The 23,626-nt window shown below is 44.6% G+C and overlaps 1 protein-coding gene across 2 annotated transcripts in view; it reads left to right on the forward strand.

Annotated features, from left to right (window-relative positions):
• The window catches only part of STOX2 (storkhead box 2), a 144,568-nt gene that overhangs the window by 63,211 nt on the left and 57,731 nt on the right, over positions 1 to 23,626 (forward strand). Inside the window, exon 1 of one of the 2 annotated variants that reach the window (XM_056855660.1) lies at positions 3,069 to 3,234. The exons of the other annotated variant lie outside the window; for it this stretch is intronic. Within the exon in view, the coding sequence (XP_056711638.1) occupies positions 3,069 to 3,234 (166 nt within the window). Of the gene's footprint in view, positions 1 to 3,068; positions 3,235 to 23,626 lie in introns of those variants that run through there. 2 annotated transcript variants of the gene reach the window in all.

A 23,626-nucleotide genomic window follows, 5' to 3' on the forward strand; every position in this document is an offset into this window, starting at 1 on the left:
GGTTAATTCATAGAACTAATCTAAGGGACTAAGTGTGTGTATGGATGCTATCTGTGTTGATTGTGGTCATGGACACATGTTTCAAAGGCAGGCCAGCTGTGTGGAGAGAGGTGGCACACTTTGGATGTCTTTAGCTGGGGCTGTTGGTAGTGTCATAGCAGTGAGATAGTGGGAACAAGGGTTCTCCTTGCTTCAGTCCATGTTCACATAGTTTGCTCCTTTACATTGGAGAGAGTTATGATGACATCTCTGGTGGGAGATGCTGTTGGATCTGACCACAAGATGCAGAAGTAGCTTTGAGCCACCAGGCTGTTGATTGTCCCAAACGGTTTTGCATAACAATGGTTAGCAGCAGCCTGAAGGAAACTACACAGGAAAAGGAAAGAACATATTTGGTACTTCTGTAAAGAAATATATTTGTAAAGAAAATGTATACCAACCAAGCCAGTGTTCAAGTGACAAGATGTATGCACAGCACTTGGGCAGACTGGAATGGAAATACGTTACAGAGAGAAAGGAAAGGAAGAGGCCATCCTTATAAAAAAAATAGCCCTCTACTGTAGGCTTTTAGGGTCTCTGGGGAGTGAGAAGCTTTGTGATCACCAGTGACCCCAACTCTGAAAGTAAAATGTTCCCAGGCTAAGGTAGATTGTAGTGGTGCATGTGAGAAATTAACCCTTTTATCTCCATGCAGGAAAGACTTGCTGGAAGTTGATTCCACTACTCTGGTCCATTTCCTCTGTATATTTCATCTGATAAGGGGGGAAAGAGTGGACCCATGAATGGAAGATAAGTGGAGAAAGTAAAAAAAAAATCCCAAATGTTCAGTAGTAAATAATGCTACGTTGAATGAAAAATCTTGCCTTTTGTGGTTAGACAAACACATAGACGTGATTGGTCAGTTGACTGTAATAATAAACTTGACATGACAAACACATAGTTAAATTCCTTTTTGGGGGAAGGGAAATATTCATTTAAGCCTCCAGACAGAAAAGAGCACTACGCATTTATGCTGTAAGAACATGTCAACAGTCATGAACCAAGAAAAACTTGTGTTGTTGTTCCACAGTGATTCCCTTTTGGCATGGAAACAGCTGTATCCAGTCTGGGTTTGTAACAGAGATTTCTTAGAGTCTGGTCGGGTGTGTGTGTAAAGAGAGAAGGGCCAGTTGAGAAACTGCGTCTCCTCAAGTAGGATTACTTCGCTCTGGAGTTTTCTTCCCCAGCTGTCAAATTGTTTGATTCCCTTTCTCTGCCTCTTTGGACTCTACCCCTCCCCCAGCTATTGTTAGGACAGACCTAGGCCCTTTATGCATGGGAGGTTTTGCCTTGGGTTTGCCGGTCTCTAGATGCACATTTCCCCCATACGAATGCTCAAAGATCAAAAATAAGCCCCCATGCAGAGTTCTGAGAATTAAAGATGCATCTGTGTGTGTGTGTAAAGTGCCATCAAGTTGCAGCCGACTTATGGCGATCCCTTTTTGGGGTGTTCATGGCAAGAGACTCACAGAGGTGGTTTGCCAGTGCCTTCCTCTGCACAGCAACCCTGGTCTTCCTTGGTGGTCCCCCATCCAAATACTAACCAGGGCTGACCCTGCTTAGCTTCTGAGATCTGACCAGATCAGTCTAGCCTGGGCCATCCAGGTCAAGGCAAAGGTGCATGTAGAGAGTGTCAAATCCACGGCAAAACCTCCGGCACATCAATGGCCCAAGACAACTTGGTTTCCAAAAACAAGAGGGGGTGGGTGCGTTTCCCCCCCCCTTTCTTTGGGAACAGAAGAGGAGGAGCCGGCTGGGTTGTCGTACAAAAAAACCCCCCACAACAACGCAGCTTTGTATGTAAATACAAGCTGGTTCCAGGCTGGGGCGCCCGCCAAGGTTTGGGTCAGCCGGAGGGTATTTGACATGAGAACGAGCGCCGGCGGAGTGGCTGGGCGCGCCTGCCTTCCAGGCAGCGCCTCGCTTAGCGTCAGGCTGGGCGGCTGCCTCGCTTCCTGCCTCCCCAATAGCGATGCGCCGTAGTGAAGGCGGAGAGGCAAGGCGGGCAGGCGGCAGGCGCCGGCTGGGCCCCTCCACCCCCCCCCCCGACAATGCAAAAACGTGGGGCTTGATGGTGCAGCCCGGCCGTCCAAAGGCCGCAGGGGAGGGGGCGCGGGGACGTAGGCGCGTTTGTTCCCTGCGCGCGTTTGAAAGGACAACCTTGCATCCGCGGAAAGGGAAGGGACGCCTGAGCAGCCGGGGCCATTAGGACCGGCCGCGTCGCCGCGGTGTGCATCCCTGCGCCTTGAACGGACGGACGAGGGGGGTACGGGAGGAGAAGCCGCCGCTGCTTGAAGAGCGCGAGGATGGCTGCTGCAGCCATGCCTTTTTTCCCCTTTTTTTTAAAAGGCGGCTTCATTGATGCTTGGCTCGGATTCTGATAGGCCGAAGGCAGCAGCGGGGAGGGAGAGGGGGAGAGAGGGAGGGGAGGCAGCAGCAGCAGCATTGGGCTGCTCCCAGCCCTCCTATGGCGTTGCAGCTTGGACGCCTCCCCGCTTGGCTTCCTGCAGCCTTTCGGGTCGCAGCCGGAGAGGCCCGCCGTCTGCGCGGCTCCATTGGCCGGGGGGGTCTTTTGTGGCCCGGCCCGCGCTGAACCGAGCTAACCCCCCACCCACCCCTTTTCCTCCCACCCCCCAGTCTCTCCCCACCGCCACCGCGCCTCGGAAGACGCACGGTTTGCCTCCCCCTCCGCACGGCTCCGGGAAAAGCGGGGCTGGCGCGCCCGTCGAGGGGGATGCATTGTGGGGCGCGCGCAGCAGCAGCAGCAGCAGCAGCCCCTTGGAGGGGGAGCGGGCCCGCGGCTCGCGCGGGCGGACGCGGCGGCGGGATGCGGCTCGCGCAGCCAGCCCTGGCCGCGCCTGGGAAGCGGCGGATGTAAAAGCGCAGCAACCACAAGCAAAGCCGCCAGCGCGCGCGCGCCGGAGCCAGAGCGCGAGGCGGCGCGGCGAGCCGGCTGGGCGGCCCGGCTCCTGCTCCTGCCGCCGCTGCTGCTGCTGCCCCTGCTGCTCGCGGTGGGTTAAAGCCCAGGCATGAAGAAGACGCGGAGTACCACCTTGCGGCGGGCTTGGCCCAGCTCGGACTTCTCCGACCGGGCCTCGGAGCGCGTGAGGTCCCGCAGCGAGAAGGACTACCGCCTGCACAAGCATTTCCCTCCGGCTTTCCTGGCCCAGGCGTCACGGGGCTACATGACATCAGGTCTGTTTAAGGCAGCTTGTTCCCGGGCTGTTGGCCTGTCTGCGGCAGTCGAAAAGGGGCAAGAGTCCAGGAGCACCTTAAAGACTCACCAAAATATTTTCTGGCAGGGGGTGAGCTTTCGTGAGCCACAGCGTGAGCTGTGGCTCACGAAAGCTCAGACCCTGCCAGAAAATATTTTGGTGAGTCTCCGCACTGTGGCTCACAAAAGCTCACCCCCTGCCAGAAAATATTTTGGTGAGTCTTTAAGGTGCTCCTGGACTCTTGCCCCTTTTCGACTAAGGCAGCTTTTGTGTGCGTGCGGGTGCTGGGTGCCCATGTGCATCTGTTGGTTGCAAAAGGGCTGGGCTCGGGCGTTTTGTTTATCTCCGAGGCGGCGTGGCGACCGATTGGCATAGGTTGGGATGGATAATGCCGTTTGTTTTAAAGCAGACAGCCACCATTTTGTACCTCGGGAAGATTCGCAGCGGGGCCTTCTCAATATGGGGTTGGGAGCCTTCTTCTGGCCGCCACCCCCCCCCCTTAAAGATGAATGAAGAGGGAAATAGTCAAACCTCAGGAAATCAAAATGCCTGGGAGATGGGATCCCCGAAGCTGCCCCCCCCCTTTTCCAGGCTCCTTGTGCTGAATAATGATCGCCAGATCAGATATTCTCTCTTAATCCAGCTAAATGCAATTATCTCAATAGGCGTTTCTGTGTTTCATCTTCTAAACAGAAATAGGTGTCACCTGCTGTTGTGGGCCTGCAAATCTAGTCTTCGCGGTCCAGTCGGCTGTGACCCCCCACCCCACCCCTGGGAAGTTTGCTGAGAAATGAGTATTAAATGTAAACATTTGTGTGTGTGTGTGTGTATAGAGGAAATGCGTTATCTATGAACGTGTATCCCGTGTGTACATTCTTCTATTCATTGCTTAGGCAGACGCTCTCTAGAAATAATGGACACTGCACCAACATGTTTGTGCATGCATAGCAGGATAGAAGCACAAACAAAATGCTATTGCATTGTAAAGCTGTGGGAGATTTTAACCAGAGGGGGCCTTAATCGTTTGAATGAAAAATTAGTGAAGGAAATGCTTCTCAGATTTGTTGTTCTGCATGAATCTCTGTTTCATTGCTAGTATAACATAATGGTCTTTAAAATTCACCCAATCAAGAAGGACATGAAAGGATATTTTAGAAAATACTGTATATAATGTCCTAGAAATCTCTTTTGTTATTTGTCTGCTTCAGTAGTGTGATGATCATACACAGTGTTTCATTGTCAGTATGTCAAAAACCCATTTACCATCAAGGCATATTTTCCCAGCAATGTTAAAGAAACAAAGGTTTGTTAACACATCATCACAAGCTTTGGCTTCAAACCAGAGATGGGGAAAGGGGAAGCTGAAGAACCTCTGCAGTTATCAGTAATTTACATACGTATTATTTTGAGGTTTTTTCTCTTTGTTTCTTGTATGTATGTCCTTTGAACGTTCTATTGCCTTAAACATAAAGAAGAAGAAAATATTTTGTGGAAGCATCATTTTGAATGAGTTTTGGCCAAGAAGCATTTGTTTTCCCTCCAAAGCCGTGCTGGAAGGGGAAATGAGTGCAATTTATGCTGAAAAGGAAGTCTCATAGTTGGAGTTTGGTTGCTGCAGTACACCCAGCTACACTCACCTATGACAAATCTGGCCTCACTCTATCCACCTATTAGAACTGGTGCTCTTAATCTCTTCATGCAGTTGTGTAGATTTGGGATACTTTAGAGAAAAATAACAGCATCGTGCCTTAACTGAACAGTCAGTTAGCTTTGTGCACCTGTAGTAAGAGTCCTGGAAAAAGGATGAAATTAGTATTGCTGGTGGGGAGAGTTGTCTCTCTGTTTCTAAAGCATTTTACAGGGATATGTGTGAATTAAACACAAACGCGCGCCCACACACCTTGATTCATAAAAGAAGAAACTTGATGATGGAAATATGACCCAGATTGGCACTACCATGGATGTGTGAACCTCTACCTGATTCGGGAGTGCAAAGGTTATTCAGTTGTGTCAGAACATTCTAAAATGGAATGTTGCATCTGTGAATATCTTGAAGGCGAGTATCTGCAGTGCTACAGTGCAAGAGCGTATGGTGTGTGTTGAGAAGTGGGGGGGGACGAGGGAGCAGGTGACACATCCACCATGAGTAATGCACTATAATTGTTAGGAGGGCAGCACAAGTAGCAGTTGAAACAAGGATGATGTAAAGCGAATCCAGCATGTGATGCTGTAGCTGCAAAAGAAGTTTTGTGGGTTGGCTCCCCCCCCCCCCCGCTTAATGAACTATGTCCTTTGCCTTTCCAAATATTGGTTTTGGGAGAAATGGATACTGTATCTAAACACTTGGGCTCTTTTAAAAGGAAGCTCTCTTCCTGACAGGAAATCTATAGGAAGTCTTCTTGCATAAAAGTTGCAGTGACTGTGAATACAAATGCTTCCTTTGTCGCTCAGAGCCTTTAACAGGAGAGAGCGCTATGAACCGCATGGCTATTTGGCGTCCTGCATTCTGTGTGTCCAGTCGTTTAGCCTAATAACCTTAGGTATTGTTGTGGCCCCTTTTTGAATAAGCATTTGCATTGTTTGAAGTGTGGAAGAGAACCCTTCTGGCATGAGCATGATTGTTTGATCCAAACATGGAAGTAAGAAAATTACTGTCTTCTCTCTCTCCCCTCACCCCATTGTAATTCATTATTATGCACCCTGGGATGGGGCATCTTAAAAATTTGTGTCCATTAAACAAGAGTTAATTTCAATTTAGGGATGATTTTTTTTTTTGCAGAACACATGTGGCAAATGTTCATTGAGTTTGTTAACGTCTAAGAAACACAATTTGATAGCAAAGCTGTCGTTTGTGGAATAGTGAAATCACTTAACTGGAGTCCAGATTATTAATGCAGAATTGCAGCAACTCTCTGCAGAGAGTTGAGGGTAGCCTATTTTTAAAACAGCCTTTCCTTCGCTGATGAATAATAATGTGCCTGAAATTTGATTTATGGTAAGTAGTGTCACTGCTTAATATTAGCATTTTGAATACCCTTCAGAGTGGACTGCCCAGAAACAGTAGAAGGTATTGAAAAGCTGATAGCTGACCCCCAATGAAATGGATAGCTAAAGTAGTGATTTTTTTATTATGAAATTGAACATAGGGAATCATGTTTTTTAAAATGCTGAATAATTTCTCAGTGGATGCTCTGTATTGTAATCCAGGGCTGCTTCAAGCTTCCAGTCAACACAGGGTTCAGAGGCCATGCATGGGGTTCATTCTTCATTTAGAAAATATTAATTTCCCATAGGAAAGCTGGCTAGATTTCCTGCCATTGAAGTAAAGGAAGCCTGTATAAATAAACAAGTTAAATCCTGTATTTGCTAGAAGTTTTGGATAATATGGATAAATTGTCATATGCAAAAGAGTCATTTCAAAACAACAAAGTTAATATTATGCTGCTCAGTTGCTTATTCTCTTAAGGGGCAGAGAGTTTTGATAAGAGTGTGTGGGCCCATGAGTATAAACTCATATGTTGATAAAGCGTAGGTGTTAATTTCAGAGAATGAACATATTGTGCCCCATGTGATGAATGCTGCTTATAATTTTGGAGAGACCTCAAGGTACTGCATTAACTGGGAAAAATCTCAAGTCCTTTCTATAGGAAGAACAATATTATCCAAACTCTGTAGTCAGTATACTCTCCAATTCAGTGCTAAATCCATTCAGCATCCAGGTATTATTCTGAAGAATAGTTGCTCCAGGGAATTCGTGAAGGGCCCAGGCTAGCACGATCTCATCAGATCTTGGAAGCTAAACTGGTATTTGGATGGGAGACCTCCAAGGAATACCAGGGTCATGACGTGGAGGCAGGCAGTGACAATTCACCTCTGAACATTTCTTGCCTTGAAAACCCCACCAGGGGTCGCCTTAAGTTGGCTGCGACTTGGCAGGACTTCCCACCACCATCCTACAGCCTTCTCAAGATATGTATTGGTGAGCTTGGTTAACAGATCGTCTTTAGGGGTATCTTAAGATGAGTATTGCTTCATCATCTATGTCTCTGGCAAATGGCAAGTTCCTCTTACTTTTTAGCTTAATAGATTTCTTATTTAGAAAATTGAAGTAGAGCCTAACAGGGCAGACCAAAATTACTTACAAACAGCTTCAGTTACTGGTAAAACATGATGACTTTAAACTCACTAATGTATACCAATACCATTTTAACCTTCCTGGTCTTTAGTGCCATGTAATGCTTTGGAATCCTGTGCAAATTCAAGGTGGTTCATTTGGAAATGGTTCACCTGCAGGTTAACCTAGCTTTGTAGATCATCAGTTAGGTTTTGATTCTTATGCACATGTAGACTGGATGCTTTGGAACCCTGAGGTCAAAATTAAAGTCAGACATTATCTGGAAACACTGGGCAGCTTATGATCTTGTGCCTTTATCCCCAAGGATGCCAATTTCAAGCCTGATGTCTGGTCAGTCTTCTGGCTAGGGTTTTTAGGCATTACATTTAACTTAAGCACTCTCTGGCTTCTCAATTTGGCCCTGAAGTTTGTGAGGCTTTGGAACCTTCTTCTCATGCCCTCCTTTCTTTTGCAAAACTAAACCTGACTTAAATGTTTTACTGTCTTAGATTTACACTTCTGATGTGTCCACCAAAAACTCTGTTATGAGTATACTGCTGTCTTGCTAGGTTATATGGGTTTTGACTTGGTAACAGTAATTAGTTTTGCTAAGACTAATAAGTCAATAAGAAAAATGGGGCCAATTCTTGTGCTCTTACCTGTACGATAAATAATAATATTTCCTCAGAAGCCTGTTTAGCAGGTTTATTTAAGGGTTTGTATCCCATCTTCTCACTCTGTTTTCAAAGTAGTCCAAGAACTATTTATTTATTTAAAATTTATATGTGTCTACCTTTGTTCCAAAAACAACTGGGACCCAAACAGGTAATATAAATAAAATAATTCAGCAATCAATAAATAGCTTCCTTAATGTTTTATTATTTCAATCAAAACCAGCTATGAAAGAACACCCATTTAGCTGAATGCTGCCTAAGAAGTCCTATAGACAGATTTCAACTAGTAGTATTAAGTAAAGGTAAACGTCCCCTGTGCAAGCACCGGGTCATTGCTGACCCATGGGGTGACGTCACATCCCGACGTTTACTAGGCAGACTTTGTTTATGGGGTGGTTTGCCGGTGCCTTCCCGAGTCATCTTCCCTTTACCCCCAGCAAGCTGTGTCCTCATTTGACCGACCTCGGAAGGATGGAAGGCTGACTCAACCTTGAGCCGGCTACCTGAAGCCAACTTCCGTTGGGATCGAACTCAGGTCGTGAGCAGAGCTTGGACTGCAGTACTGCAGCTTACCACTGCACCACAGGGCTCCTCCACTAGTAGTATTAGGGGACTCCAAATGCCATGTTTAAAAGTTTAGTTTTATATCCTTTATGGAATTCCAACGGAGGTCATTCTTTCCTAAGTTTCTCTCAGAAGTCATTCCAAAGAGCTGGGGCAGCCACTGAAAAGGCTCATAAATGGACAGCTGCAGAATCAATCGGACGGAGTTATCCTCTGGAGTGCTGCAGGGTTCTGTTCTCCCACCCATGCTGTTTAATTTATATGAGGCCACTGAGTGAGATTGTTCAGAGCTTTGGGATAAGATGTCTTCAGCTGCATCTGGTGGATTGAGTGATGAAATATAGAGCAGGTTGTCATCTACATATTGATGACACCCAGCCCTAAATTTCATTACTCAAGCTTTCAGATGCATTTGTCTTTGTTCTGATCTGGTGCTTTGAAACTGTGGTCAGATGGTGTCATGGCTGGCCCTGCCGTGGTATAGTAACTCAACCAAGCTCACCTGGGTTTCGTGCCAGTAGCTCCTTGAGTAATGCACTCACTAAAGCAAAATAAAGCTTTATTGAAGAAAGTTAAGATATTAAAAAACAAGGCATACAGTTCAGGGGCAGTAGAATGCCGACAAAATAATAAAGCCGACTAGCTATCTTACTTACTGGAGTCCTAACACAGCGCAGTTGGTTCTTAAGATAAATAGTTTCCAGAGCATAACACAAGTATCTTGCAGCAAGGAGAAGTGAGGGGGGAAAGGTAAAAGGGATGAGGAATTCTTCTCCCTAACTACACTTATAGAAAAAGGCTGACCATAACCTCTTGTTCTCTTCTGAGGCAAGGGCATCTTGAGCTGTGGGTGTTTTCCATTGCTCTCTGAGGAGGCAGGACTAAATTGAACTTCCTGTCTCCGCTGGCGGGAAAACAGCCTGCAGGAACTCAGTTTCTGTCCTGCCTTTCCCAGAATTTTTTATAAGGGCAGTTAAGGACGAGTGGGGAAAACCCTCCTCTAGCAAACAGGTTCCTCCAAATATAAGAAAGCTTTACAACTTAGCACCTCATGCCATGAATATCCTAGAGGTGCCGCTGGTAGATACCCCGGTGGTTGACCTCCAGGCCTAGTGCCAGAGGTCGGGGTGGGTTCTCTGCATGACCAATTGGATAGAAACTCAGAGTTCCTAGCCAGGAAAGCACATGAGGCAGCTACCATGGCTATCCAGTCCAGCGCCACCATTTCTATTTTTGCCAGGGCTTCCTTTCTTTGGGTAAAAAAACTCATTCAGCTTGTCCCTGCTGACAGTCGCAGAGTGGCAGGAGGCCTCAATAGGGTTCTAAGGGCATGGCCGATGCCTCCCTAGACACCATGTCTTTTGCAGCAAGGCCTCTGGTACCTTCATAAGAAGGACCCTTTGGTTAAGGGCTTGGCCAGTAGATTTTGGGTCCATGACCATTCTTATGGCATGCCCTATACAGGAGGGGAGGTTGTTTGGGGACAAATTGGATAAAATTCTGGTTGAAACCAGTGATAAAAAACAAGTCCAAGACAGGTTAGGAAAGATAACCGCCCATCATCCTATCCCTCCTTTCAGTCCTCCAGAGCTCTCCCTAGTTACAGAGCCGAATACAGGAAGGGGTCCTGGAGCAGTAACAGGTCCTTTCATAAAGGGGGAAAGTTTCACAGGCAAGGTCAACAATCAAGATCAGACAAAGGGGACAAGTTCCCCAAGTCCAATCCCCAGTGACGCCAGGTCACTTCAGGTGGGGGGGAGGCTACAGGAATTCAGCACTAGATGGGTCTCATTCAACCCAGACAGCTGGGTGTCCCAAATAATTTCCAAGGGATACCTGTTGGAGTTTGCCTCCCGTCCTCACTACCACTTTGTCCTTTCTCCTGTTTCCCTCAAAAGAGAAAAACACATCAGGACCCTCAAGGCCATTCAGCATCTGTTACAGATAGAGGCCATAGAACAGGTTTCCACACCCAAAAGGTTCCAAGGTGTCTATTCAATCTTTTTTACAGTCCCCAAGAGAAATGGGGATTGGAGGGCCATCCTCGATTTAAAGTACACAAACAGAAGAATGGAGAGCAAACATTTCCAGATGGAAACGTTACACTCTATTGTAGAGTTGCTCCGGCTTGGCACCTTCACGACAGCAGTGGATTTGATGGAGGCTTATTTACATGTCCCTATTCACCCCTTCACAGAAGGTTTCTCCAGTTTGCATATGGCTGCAATCATTTCCAGTTCAGGGCCCTCCCCTTTGGGTTGGCCTCCACCCCTCGGGTCTTTACAAAGGTCCTGGTCACTGTCATAGCCGACCTCAAGCAAGAATGCATCCAGGTACATCTGTACTTGGATGACATTCTGATTTGTGCCCAGACCAAGGAACAGTCATCTCTACACACATCAAGAGTCATCCAGGTGCTGCAAGAGCACGGGTATCTAGTCAACTTCGACAAGAGCTCCCTGCGCCCTTCCCAGGTTATGTTACACTTAGGGGTTTGGATAAACTCAAGAGAGGACTCCTTGTTGTTGCCTCAGGAACGGGTGGAGAAACTAGTCTCCCTCGCAACAGCCACATCCAGGGCCAAATCGGCTCATCTCATGTCCCTGGCAAGGCTTACGGGTCTCATGGTCTCGTGCATAGCAGTTGTGCTGTGGGCAAGATTTCATTCCAGACCATTACAGTGGCTCCTTCGATCGTTTCAGACGGACATCATTCAAAAGAGGGACAAATTAATACCACTTCCCCACAAGGTCAGACAGAGTCTCAGTTGGTGGTCCCGCCCCTCAAACCTTCGGAAGAGCCTATACATCCACGAGGAGCCGGTTCAACTGTTTCCGGACGCCAGCCTAGAGGGATGGGGAGCCTCCCTCAATGGTCAAATAGCCCAAGGCCTCTGGTCCCCAGTGGAAAGGAAGCTGCATATCAACCTGCTGGAGTTAAGGGCAGTAAGGTTGGCACTCCTGAGGTTCTCAGCATCAGTCCGGAATCAGTGTATCCTAGTGAGGATGGACAACACAACAACCAAAGCTCATCTGAACAAACAGTGAGGCACAAGGTCCTCCACTCTTCACCGGGAGTCGGTACTGATCTTCAGATGGACCCAACTCAACATCAAGTCCATACGGACGGAGCATATCAAGGGAGCTCTCAATGTGCAAGCAGATTGGCTCAGCCAGCAGATGGTAGACAAAGGGGAGTGGTTCTTAGACCAGGAAATCTTTCATCACGAGCAGGTTTTGGCTCCCAATGGTGGACTTGTTTGCCTCGGCCGACAATCACAGGCTGCCAAGGTTCTTCTCCAGGTACTACCACCCGAAGGCAGAAGGTGTAGATGCTTTGCTACATCCCTGGCCGCGGAAGCTCCTGTACGCCTTCCCACCTCTGCCCATCATCCCCAAGGTACTGCACAAGATTCAGCAGCAGAAGGCCAGCATTCTCCTAGTGGCCCCCTTTGGCCTTGCAGACCATGGTTCACCACGCTGTGTCAAATGTCAATACAGGATCCGTGGAAGATTCCCACGACCTGGGGCACGCTACGACAGGGTCCATTAGTCCACCCAGACCCCCAATGGTTCTGCTTGACCATCTGGAACTTGAAAGGATGAGTCTTCTAGAGTGTGGATATTCGAAGGAGGACATGGCTACTATTTTAGAGGCGTGCAGGCCAGCTACCTGGCATATTTACAACGCATCCTGGAAGGCCTTCATTAGATGGTCCCGCAGGAAGAAGGTGGACCCTCTGCGGCCAGGAATCAGCAAGATCCTAGAGTTCCTTCAAGAAGGGGTGCGCTTAAATCTTCCAGCCTCCACTCTGAGACGTCAGGTTGCAGCCTTAGCCACTGTGATTCCTTTGTCGGATTGCGTTCCTACTTCCAAGCACCGAGACATCGTGGCCTTCTTAAAGGGAGTCTCTCAGACCCGGCCAGCTACCATTAATTCCCAACCTGGAACCTCAGCCTGGTGCTTAAAGCTCTCATGGTCTCATAATTAATTTTGAATTTCATCCCATACTTCCTACATTTCATGGCCCACTGTCTTTATCTCCCCCCCCCCTACAAAACATTAGTACATAGCAAAGATCCACTCATTGGGTCTGAAGCTCATCAAATCATATGCCGGAATAATTTATTTTCATTTAGTTTTTAAGGTGCTTTAAGACTCCTGTATTATTTTTGCTTCAACAGACTTACATGGCTACCCTTCTGGAATTATTAATACAGGGTGAGTTGCAGGTGTCCTGGACAAACAGCCAGATGCCTTTGCTGTGGTGAGGGAACTGCGCATAAAGTTGTCATAGTGATTTGGAAGAAGCTGGGCTCTGAGGTGTCTTGACCTGTGTCTTTACCCATCCTGCCTACACGGATAGTAGTCCTTTAAGTTTGTAAGAGTCCAAAATCTAGACGTTTCCATGTTATAAACCCTGGAAGCCACAACTTGCAACCCTTTTCCTTTGCATACTGTCTGTTTTCTATAGCAGCCCCCAAGTATTAAAGAACCGTCAAATTTTTAATGCTATTGGTGGGTGTGAGAACAGATAACTACGCTCATTTTAAGCCTCCATAACCAGCTCTCTTCTAGGTGGGGTGGGAAGAGACATGTTATATTCACTTTCATCTGATGTTCAAGATATTAGTGGTTTTTCACACTACAAAGAGTCTGGCAGCTGGAACGGCATAGAAAGGAGAAAAATTAACAGGGCAGGCACAAAGGGGCTGATCACCCATAGAAACATGGCTGGCTTGGTCTCTCTGAAGCAAGAATCATCCCTACACATTTATAAGATTGATGAGGCCTAGAACACTTCCCACTTCTTTGACTGTTTGTGTAGTGACATAATTGTTACTGTGAATTGGGTGGATGTTATTGTGAGACACTGAAAGATTATGTGAAGGATAAAGAATTGATACCTTTTCTTGGGACTGGGACTAAAGCGAGAGAGACTGCTCCTTGTTGCTATCTAGCCCAGTCACTTCTTACATAGCTTGTCAAGGGAGGAGGTATGCATACACATGCTCCTACTTCCTGGAAGATGGAGGCACAGTATCACCTCTCCTTGATCCTCATGGTACAGTTCTTTAATCAAATCACTTGAACATTGAAGAAGAAGGAGTTGGTTTTTATATGCCAACTTTCTCTACTACTTATGGAAGAATCAAACTGGCTTACAATCACCTTTCCTTTCTCTCCCCACAACAGACACCCTGTGAGGTAGGTGGGGCTGAGAGAATGTGACTGTCCCAAGGTCACCCAGCTGGCTTCATGTGGAGGAGTGGGGAATCAAACCTGGTTCTCCAGATCAGCGTTCACCGCTCCAAACCACTGCTCTTAACCACTACACAACGCTGTAGACTGTCTTCTCTGTTAAATTTTCATTGTAACTATAAGTGACCTTTAAACAGATCGATAGTGATAACCTTCTTTAAATCAATGGTCTTGATTCATTTTGCCAAACTCAGCACAGAGTTTTAGCCTTAATGTGAACTATAATATGTTCATCAAAATATTCAAAGAGCTGTTCTGTAATGTTTCTGTTCTAAAACCACATCACAGAAATTCACCATATATACAACCTTCTGTCACTACCTTATTTATTATTTTATCTAGAATGTCAGGGTTTTACAGAATTGTCATGAATGCTCTCAAGCATTTGTAATTATTAAATTTCTCTTTTTCTGCTGACTCATCCTTTTATTTCACAGCTAAAACCACTTGGAGGATTTCTGGTACATGATGCCAGCTTGTTTCTTACCTCTTTTGTTTCAGTGACACAGATTCCAAACTTGCTGATTGGTTTGCATTTCTGGAAATAATTTGTGGAGTACTGGAAAACTGCAGAGGACCAAATGTGGTCTTTGTGGGATCCCAGACTTCTGGTTTTTTTGGGTTTTTTGGCTAGGGCAGCTGAATAGCCTAGCACAAGGGGGGGTGGGAATTCCTTCTAGCCATGAGCAAGCGTACACATAGAAGAGGTGGTACAGCTACATGAACAGGGCTTACTGCAATACTCAGTCACCACAGGTGGTTCTTTTAAAGTTCTGCATTTAAAAAACAAAACAAAAGTAATACGTGTCATGCATGTTATGTTGTCATTATAGGGCAGAGTGTGACCCTAAAGTATAATCAAATATCCCTAGTTATCAGCTGCTTTAACTAAAAGCCTTCATTGGATGCAAGATTAAACTGTCAACCAGTCTCATGGATACAGGCAGGGCCTTTTCCCCCCCATGGCTTGGCCCTGGGACCTCCATCTGCTATGTAAAGGTAAAGGTCCCCTGTGCAAGCACCGGGTCATTCGTGACCCATGGGGGGACGTCACATCCCGACGTTTACTAGGCAGACTTTGCTTTTACAGGGTGGTTTGCCAGTGCCTTCCCCAGTCATCTTCCCTTTACCCCCAGCAAGCTGGGTCCTCATTTGACTGACCTCGGAAGGATGGACGGCTGAGTCAACCTTGAGCCGGCTACCTGAAGCCAACTTCCGTTGGGATCAAACTCGGGTCGTGAGCAGAGCTTGGACTGCAGTACTGCAGCTTACCACTCTGCGCCACGGGGCTCCTTCCATCTTCTATGTACTGGAGCAAAAATGTTGCCAAATTAATTTTGTTTTTTCCCCAGATATTAACAACGATCTTCTGCACATACTTTGTGCAAAAATCACAAGGTGATGGACATTGCTTGGCACTTGGTAAAAAATAATTGTATTTTCTCCTGACTTTCAATCCAAACACTGAGATAATTCTCAAGGCTGAAATTCTGTTCTGTGAAGTGCAAAAATAGGTCCCTAGTAGTTTAGTTTAATATATGGGAACATAGTTCTTCTGTATAGTGAATTCTGCATATTTTGATCTAAGCTACAGTGAGAAGTCTATTTATTAGCTTTGGACCAAACTTTTTCAGTCTAGGAACTTAGTTCTATAACTTGCTTTACATAAGTAATTAAAATAATCTTCCTTTAATTTTTTTGGAGGGGGGTAACTCTGCCCTGTGGCACAGAGTGGTAAGCTGAAGTATTGCAGTCCAAAGTTTTGCTCACGACCTGAGTTTGATCCCAATGGAAGTTGGTTTCAGGTAGTTGGCTCAAGGTTGACTCAGCCTTCCATCCTTCTGAGATCAATAAAATGAGGACCCAGTTTGCTGGGGGTAAAAGGAAGATGACTGGGGAAGGCACTGGCAAACCACCCCGTAAAAAGCAAAGTCTGCCTAGAAAATGTAGGGATGTGACATCACCCCATGGGTCAAGATTGACCCGGTGCTTGCACAGGGGACCTTTACCTTTAACAAATATCAGGTGGTATGACTTATTTGAGAAAAATCTAATCTATGAATTGGCAGCTCTTCTGTCTGTGTGTGTTTGTGCAAATACCAGATAATGAGGAGAAATGGCTTAGCTAATTTTATAGTTGAGACTTGCTACCTAAATGGCTACATAGTCTATGATATACTTGTATGCCATTGATAATATTTTAGATATTTATTTTGTTTGGTATCAAAAGCAAAGAAATAAAATTTTCACAATTTTGTTTCCTGAGAACATTCCAATACTTTAAATATTTTCTGCCATTTCAGGACACAGATACCAACGTAAACATGTATTTTGTCGAGAATTCCCAGTATGAAGCACCACTAACCACTATTTGCCTTTCATCATTGTGTTTCTTGTTTTTGTTGTTAGTCATAGAGTACAACTAACCCACAAATATGTTCTGGTTAGCTGTTTTTATCCAAAGTATTCTGCTTTTTTAATTGTAAACTTGCAGTGGATCATCTTTTACCTCTGATCTTGTAATTAACTTTTGCTTCAGATTCTCATTCTCCCCACAAACAGCAGCACCATGCAATCCAGCTGTCCATAATCATATATGTATATTTATAGCAGTTAGATCATCATACATTCTTTCCTTAGTTAGGTAGTGTGGATTCCAAAGGAACAATTTGTTCATTTTTACTGTGCTAATTGTCTTTTTTTGTCTCCCTTCTCCTTAAGCTAGTTTAAGTTCAATAGTGTTGCATACTGCAGTGAAAACCTATGACATTTTCTGGAGATGACTCTTCAGGATTACAAAAGTTTAGACTTTATGGAAGAACTGGGTGATTTTATAAGAAACTACTGTAGGCCACTGTTGTAGATTTGAGAGCATTGCGGCTGGTGAGGTGGAAGGTAGGGTTGTTAGTGGTAGGTGGAGCTAGAATCTCCAGTAGGCAGAGTTAACCTCCTCCTTTGCAACACTGCAGAAAAAAACCTGCATTTAGAAGATGTGTTCTAAAAACATTTATCCAATTGTGAAAAAAGGGAATGCTGATCCCTGTACATGTACCAGTCTAAGGCAACTTCTCCTTCAGTAACTCAGTTGTTGTTTATGTAAGGAAAAAAAGGCTGGACCCCCTTTCCAAACTTTGAGGTCCAAAGAAAAACAACCCTCTTTCAGGCTGCCATCCTATGCATGCTTGTTTGAATCCCATTGAATATAGAAGGGGTTACTTCAGATTAAACATACATAGGGTTGTAGGACTAGTTGTAAATTAAAGGCACATGCCCCTCAAATCACTTTTTACCAGACCAGAGTTACCTCCTGAAACAAAAGGTGTTTGGACTCCTGAAAGTCCATCTTGTGAAACGAGGAACTCCTAACCTGACTTCGGATGGTTGTATGTAATTAATTAGCTGTGGGTGAGGGAATGCCTTTTGAGGTTCTACAAATGGCCAAAGGTCTCCTGGCTTTGTGTTATTTTACATGGAAAATGAGTTAGGGATTTAGAGATACAATCAAATTTTAGACCCGTGCTGGTATCCTTCTTTGTCTCATAACCTTTACAATTGTGATAGTTGATTTCTGAGTTTTAGGAAAGGGGAAGATATAAAGCTGCAGTAGTAAATAGGAGAAAAAGAAAAGAAACAAAGTACTCTCCCTTGCACCTTGTTCATCCCCTTTTTTTCCTTTTTAGGAAAGGGGAGCATGTTGCAGCATTTCTCTCCTGCATTTGATATGCCTGCTATTGTAAACACAGTTGCAAAAGTTACCTTCCATAACCCTTTTTTGTCTGTTTCTCAGAGGCCGGGACAGGGGAGATTGAAGGGCAGTGTTTTCCTCCCCTTACTAAGAAAAAGCTTCTTTCCTCATTCTGCAGCAGCAGGATTTCCTTGTGATAGACATGCCAGGAGTGTTGGGCAATTCAAGTCCCGCAGTTCCAGGGGTCTCTGCTGGAGACCTCTGGAGTGATACTATTTGAGATGTGGTGCTTTCAGTCATGAATATTATGTCATTTCCCCCATTAAAGGCTTTAGTGACTTCCAGCTGCAGATTCATTCTGTGCAGTCTTCCTCTTGAAGATTATTATGAAACTGTAAACAGCGTAGAAGTTAAAACAACAACAACAAAATAAAACAAGCCTTGCAAAAGTTAACAGTTACTCAGTTAATTGAAAAACAGATTCATTATAATACATTCAGAAATGTAACTGATCTCATTTTGTTTAAACAAGACCCAGAATACTTTGAGTTTAGGATAAACCATTCAAGATAATTCTTATATAAAACATAATTTTGGTGATTTATGTACCGAAGTGTATAATATCTTGTATGTTCCACTTTTTTTTGCCGTTAAGTCACAGCTGACCTATGGCAACAGCATAGGGTTTTCAAGGCAAGAAACGTTCAGAGGTGCTTTGCCATTGCCTTCTTCCGCATCACATCCCTGGTAATCGTTGAAGGTCTTCCATCCAAATACTAGCCAGGGCTGACCCTGCTTAGCTTCTGAGATCTGACAAGATCAGGCTAGCCAGGTCAGGGCTGTTCCATTGTCGCTTATATAATTTATTAATTATCTATGTCAGACTCTTTAATCATTTTTTTCAAAGTTAACTTTATTGCCTGATATGTCCATATACTTCCATTGGGGTTTGTAATTTAGATGTTCATCTCTCTGTGTTGGTTAGACAGATCACCAGATACTCAGTTTATAAACTTTATTAAAATGCAGTTTAGTATCTTTCTTGCCTAATAAATGATCTAAATGGTTGCAATGATATGATGAACAATAAAGATGACAGTGGGAAGCCATTAGCCTCTGCCTAATTCAATATCATCTGAAGATGTTACATTTGCTAATATTGTTGCATGAGGGTGAAAGTCAGTTATGTCAGACTACTTTGTAAACCCATATTTTAAAAACCATCTTCAAAATTAAAAGAAGTAGGACAATGATTAATATATGTACACTCTAGCCTATCAAATGCCTTCTCTGAATTCAACACTGAGCTGTTAAGAAGAGCAGTGTTTAACCGAATGTTACTTCATAACTAATCAAAACTGAAGCCAGTTTGGTAACTTGCTGGGGTTTTTTAATGCTTTTACCTCACCTTAAAACAAATAGAGCTGCAGTTACCTTCTCATATTTAAATAAAACTGGACATTAAGAACTTTATAAAGAACTCGGTATCTCTCCCTTCTTGAATGTGGACATTCTCTTGTGCTTAGAATGTTTGTTAAGGCATTCAGTATTGGTGCTACTGTAGTTTTATAGAAGGCTTTTTGCTATTCTGTAGTGTCAGTGCCTCGTAATTTATTGCTTTTAATACATTTTCAACTTACTGTATGTAATCGACTATAGTATCAAAATCAAGATATATTTTGACTTTTGCTTTGACTTCAGGTCATTAGGTTTTGATAATTTAGAATTTGTTTTTCTTTTGGGTCCTGAGAGGTATTCTCTTGGGCAAACTCACAGGGGATATCCTGGGCTTCCTGTCCTCTACCACATTTGCTAGATTACTTGTTATCCTTAAAGTGATCAGGGTTAGCCCCACCCTGAATTGGCCACCTTGAGAATGGACCCCCCTTTTCTCAGAATTTTGTGATGAAAGATGTGTTGAGGATGTGTTGTGCCCCAGTCTACAGCTTTTGCCTAATGTGGTATCAAAATTCCATTTGTCTCAGGACATTCTGATCCCTGTGTTTCCCCCACCCACCCACCCACATCACATGCAGAACAGATTTACATATACTTGATTTGAGAAGGGCTTTAGATTGTTCTACTTGGAAAGAACCAAATTGCTTTGGAAGGACTCCTATCTTTTGAGAGTCAGCGAGGCATAGTGGTTAAAAGCGGTGGACTCTAATCTGGTGAACCGGGTCGAGAAAATTAGCATATAAAAACCAACTCTGCTGCTTCTTTTTATCTATTATTCGGAACCCAAAAAGGGCAGAGCGACATCAGCTCAGACACTGACCAGATGGATCAAGACAACAATAAAATGGTCTTATGAACAAACTGGTTTGCGATGTCCATTTGACGTCCATGCTTATTCTACAAGGGCACTGCCTTCATCTGCCTCTTTCCTTAAGGGAGTCCCACTACAAGATATTTGTAAGGCTGGGCCATGGTTGTCAGAAAACAATTTTGTTAAGCACTATGCCCTGGTCCTGTAAGCAAGGAGAGACACAGCACTGGGGAAGGCTGTTCTCCAGTCACAGTTTCCGTGAGAGCATCACTCTGTTTCCTTTGGAGAGGAGCTTGCTAGAATCCCAAAGTAGGATTGCACAGAAGACCGAAGATGAAAATTTTGTTGCGCTTTCCTGTAACTGCTATTCGTTGAGTTGTCATCTGTGCAGGCACCAATTCCCTCCCCCCTGCCCTGCTATGAGCTCCCTCATTTTACATCAGTCTTAGTTGAGACTTTGTGGTGTCTCAGGCGAAATTGAGGGAACGGGTGCCACTTCTTCAGAGCACATTTCATTGCAGCATTTATGTACAGTTATTTTCTTTGTAGACTCACTAGTATAATATCCCAGCATATGTGATTGCCTAGACCAGTGGTTCCCAAACTTTTCGAGTCACCCCCCTTGGTTTCACAAACTCAACCCCAGCGCCCCCTATCCAACAACACAGTTGAACGTGCCCACCTCTAGCGCCCCCTTGCTGCCCCCTTGCCTCTTAGTGCCCCCCTAGGTAATCCCACTGCCCCCAAGGGGGTGGTACTGCCCACTTTGGGAACCACTGGCCTAGACAGTATTTAAAATGTTGGGGAATTTGATTTATTTTGTAGCCATCAATAATGCTTACTATGCAGATAAATTATAAAAGAATGCAACCATGTAAAAAAGTCTCCTCTAAACATCTAGCAGAATTCCTTCAGTTTTCAAACAAAGTACTTTCAAGTGTAGTGTTAGAAAGTTTTATGCATAATGTTATTTTTATTTATGTGGAAAAAAATATACCTCTAATAATATACAGTTGTCTTCTGGTAAAGCTGAATGGCTTAGAGGTTTAAATTGCTCTGCATTTTTGAAAGTTAGCGTTGTAATGAGATATGCCAAGCAGATGGCTTTTCTGTGTTAGGGGTGCAAAACTGTCAGCTCTTAATTGCAGGAATTCTTGTTTTCTTTCTCGTTTAGTTCTGGTGATTTTACTTTTAAAGGCACACACACACAAAATAGTGCCCATCTTCCAGGGAGGGGCTATGGCTCGGTGGTGTAGAGCATCTGCTTGGCATGCAGAAGGTCCTAGGTTCAATCCCCGGCATCTCCAGTTAAAGGTACTAGGCAAGTAGGTGATGTGAAAGACCCCTGCCTGAGATCCTGGAGAACCACTGCCAGTCTGAGTAGACAATACTGACTTTGGTGGACCAAGGGTCTGATTCAGTATAAGGCAGCTTCACGTGTTCATAGTTGCTACTTGTAATCATGCAAAGTAGAACAGTTTAAAATGTGTGTTATCATCTGTCACCTGTTCTGTTTTGTGCTTCACTTCCAGTTTTATTGCATAAAGGTTGTACTTCATGAAGAAGATATCAAGCTGTCTATAATTGGGTCTTGCTGGCTGTGTTCATAATGTTCTTTCCTTCCATTTTTGTGAACTTTTCTTGGAGTGAACATTTTTAGGAGTATTGTACTCATTTCTACCCTATCTCTTCCACCCACATCATGGAAGCAGTTTTGGGCACCCAAAATCTAATTTACTGATGTATATGGCCACAGGTGGAACTGTATGTCCGTTGTATTGGTAGGAAGGGAAAAGGGGAGTTAAAATCCCAAGCCTGTATCATGGCATGATGGGCTGATTCACATGTAACTCCCAGCTTCACATGTAACTTGCCTAGTCCCTTTAACTGGACAGAGCCAGCGTGGTGTAGTGGTTAAGAGCAGTGGACTCTGATCTAGAGAACCGAGTTTGATTCCCCACTCCTCCACATGAGCGGCGGACACTAATCTGGTGAACTGGGTGTCGAGGGGAAGAGAAGGTGATTGTAAGTCAGTTTGATTCTTCCTTAAGTGGTAGAGAAAGTTGGTATCTTAAAAACCAACTCTTCTTCTTCTTCACAAAATCACAGCTGCAATCTTTGGATTTGCCAAGCATCCTTTTTCATTTGATTTGAACTGCCAAAGAAGAGAAGGGTCCGGACAACCCCCACCCCGCTAATTTGTTTCTGTGTCACTCACTGCAGGGGTCATAAGAACATAAAAACGCTTGCATGGTCATTTGTGACATTCATTGTTCCATTGGTTGTCTTGCAGTCACACACACAAAAAAATGCTTGAAAAGGGCATGTATAAGGGGAGGACAGCAAATCAGCCCACTCTGTTCCATCCTGCTGAGAACTGAAACTGACCCACACTCGCTGTGAAACTGACCACATAAGAAGCCTCATAGTAGTCCAGCATTATTCTCTTGCTAGTGCACTTGCAAATGATTTCGAGGGAAGGGGTTGGATGAGGGGGACAGTCATCTGGGAGGGAGATTCAAGGATGGACATGGGGAGAAAAACCTGAAGTGACAAGTATGCACAGGACCGGCTTTTTATTTGGGATTGAGGCAGACTTTAAACTCAGGGTAAAAGAGCATCCTGAAAACATGGGGGAAATGCGAGGGGAGAGAGAGGGAACTTCTAAAGGTTAGAAAATACATGCATAATTAAAACAAAGCCCCAAAGTAGTTGGGGGGTGACCACAATGGGAACAACCTGTGCACAGAAGGCCTGTAACTCACTCTATGCAAGGCTACCCTTGAGACTGCTCCGGAAACTGCAACTGGTCCAGAATGCAGTTGTGCGGGTCCTGACAGGGATCTCATGGATAGTCCATATACAACCGGTGCTCCACCAGGTGCATTGATTCCAGATTGAGTAATGGATGAGGTTCAAGGTTTTGGTATTAAACTTCAAAGCCCTAAACGGTCTGGGACCATTGTACCTCTGGGACCTCCTCTCCCTACATACCCCCACAGAGAGCATTACACTCTACTGGCAACAACCTTTTAGCAGTCCCTGGCCCTAAAATCATCCGGTTGTCCTCAACAAGAGCCAGGGCCTTTTCGGTCTTGGCCCCAGCTGGTAGAGCTCTTTGTCTAGTGAGACCCGTGCCCTGTGGGACTAGGCCCAATTCTTCAGAGCCTACAAGCTGGAGATGTTCCATTAGGCTTATGGTTGAGAACAGCTATGGTAATACATCTTAAGCTGGCCTCCTTCCCCTTTCCTTCCCTCTCCTTCCCTCTCCTTCCCTTCCCTCCCATACCTTTCCTCTCTCCCTTTTGTGTTTTCCCTTTTCCTGTGTCCTTCTATCTCCAACCCCCTGAAAGAATGAAATCGATATTAGCTCTTAGCCCCCTTATTGTCATTCTTGGTTCACGCCAACTTGTTGGAACATTCCCCCTAAGGTGAAATAGTTGATTAAGGTGTCATCTGTATACAGTATATATTAGTTTAGGTTTAGGATTTTAATTATGTTTTTAAACTATGTATTTATATATATGATGTCAGCTGCCCCGAACCCAGCTTGCTTGAGGAGGGCAGGGTATAAATAAATAAATAAAATGCACCTGTGGGTGGCCAAGCCCTGTAGTCAGGTGACGGCTTATCTTGATTGCTGATAAAGGTTTGCATACCTTTTTATAAGCAGTTCAAGCGAAGAGAATTGTCTTTTGCAGCAAGTCTTGGGAATACCATTGCACACGTTCAGTCATCATAAAAAAAACACTGTCTTGTATTTCTACTTCATTTGTTGCACCACTTTCAGTTTTAGAGGTAGAT

Source organism: Euleptes europaea, chromosome 9 (assembly GCF_029931775.1).
Source record: "Euleptes europaea isolate rEulEur1 chromosome 9, rEulEur1.hap1, whole genome shotgun sequence".
Classification (NCBI taxonomy): Eukaryota; Metazoa; Chordata; class Lepidosauria; order Squamata; family Sphaerodactylidae; genus Euleptes; species Euleptes europaea.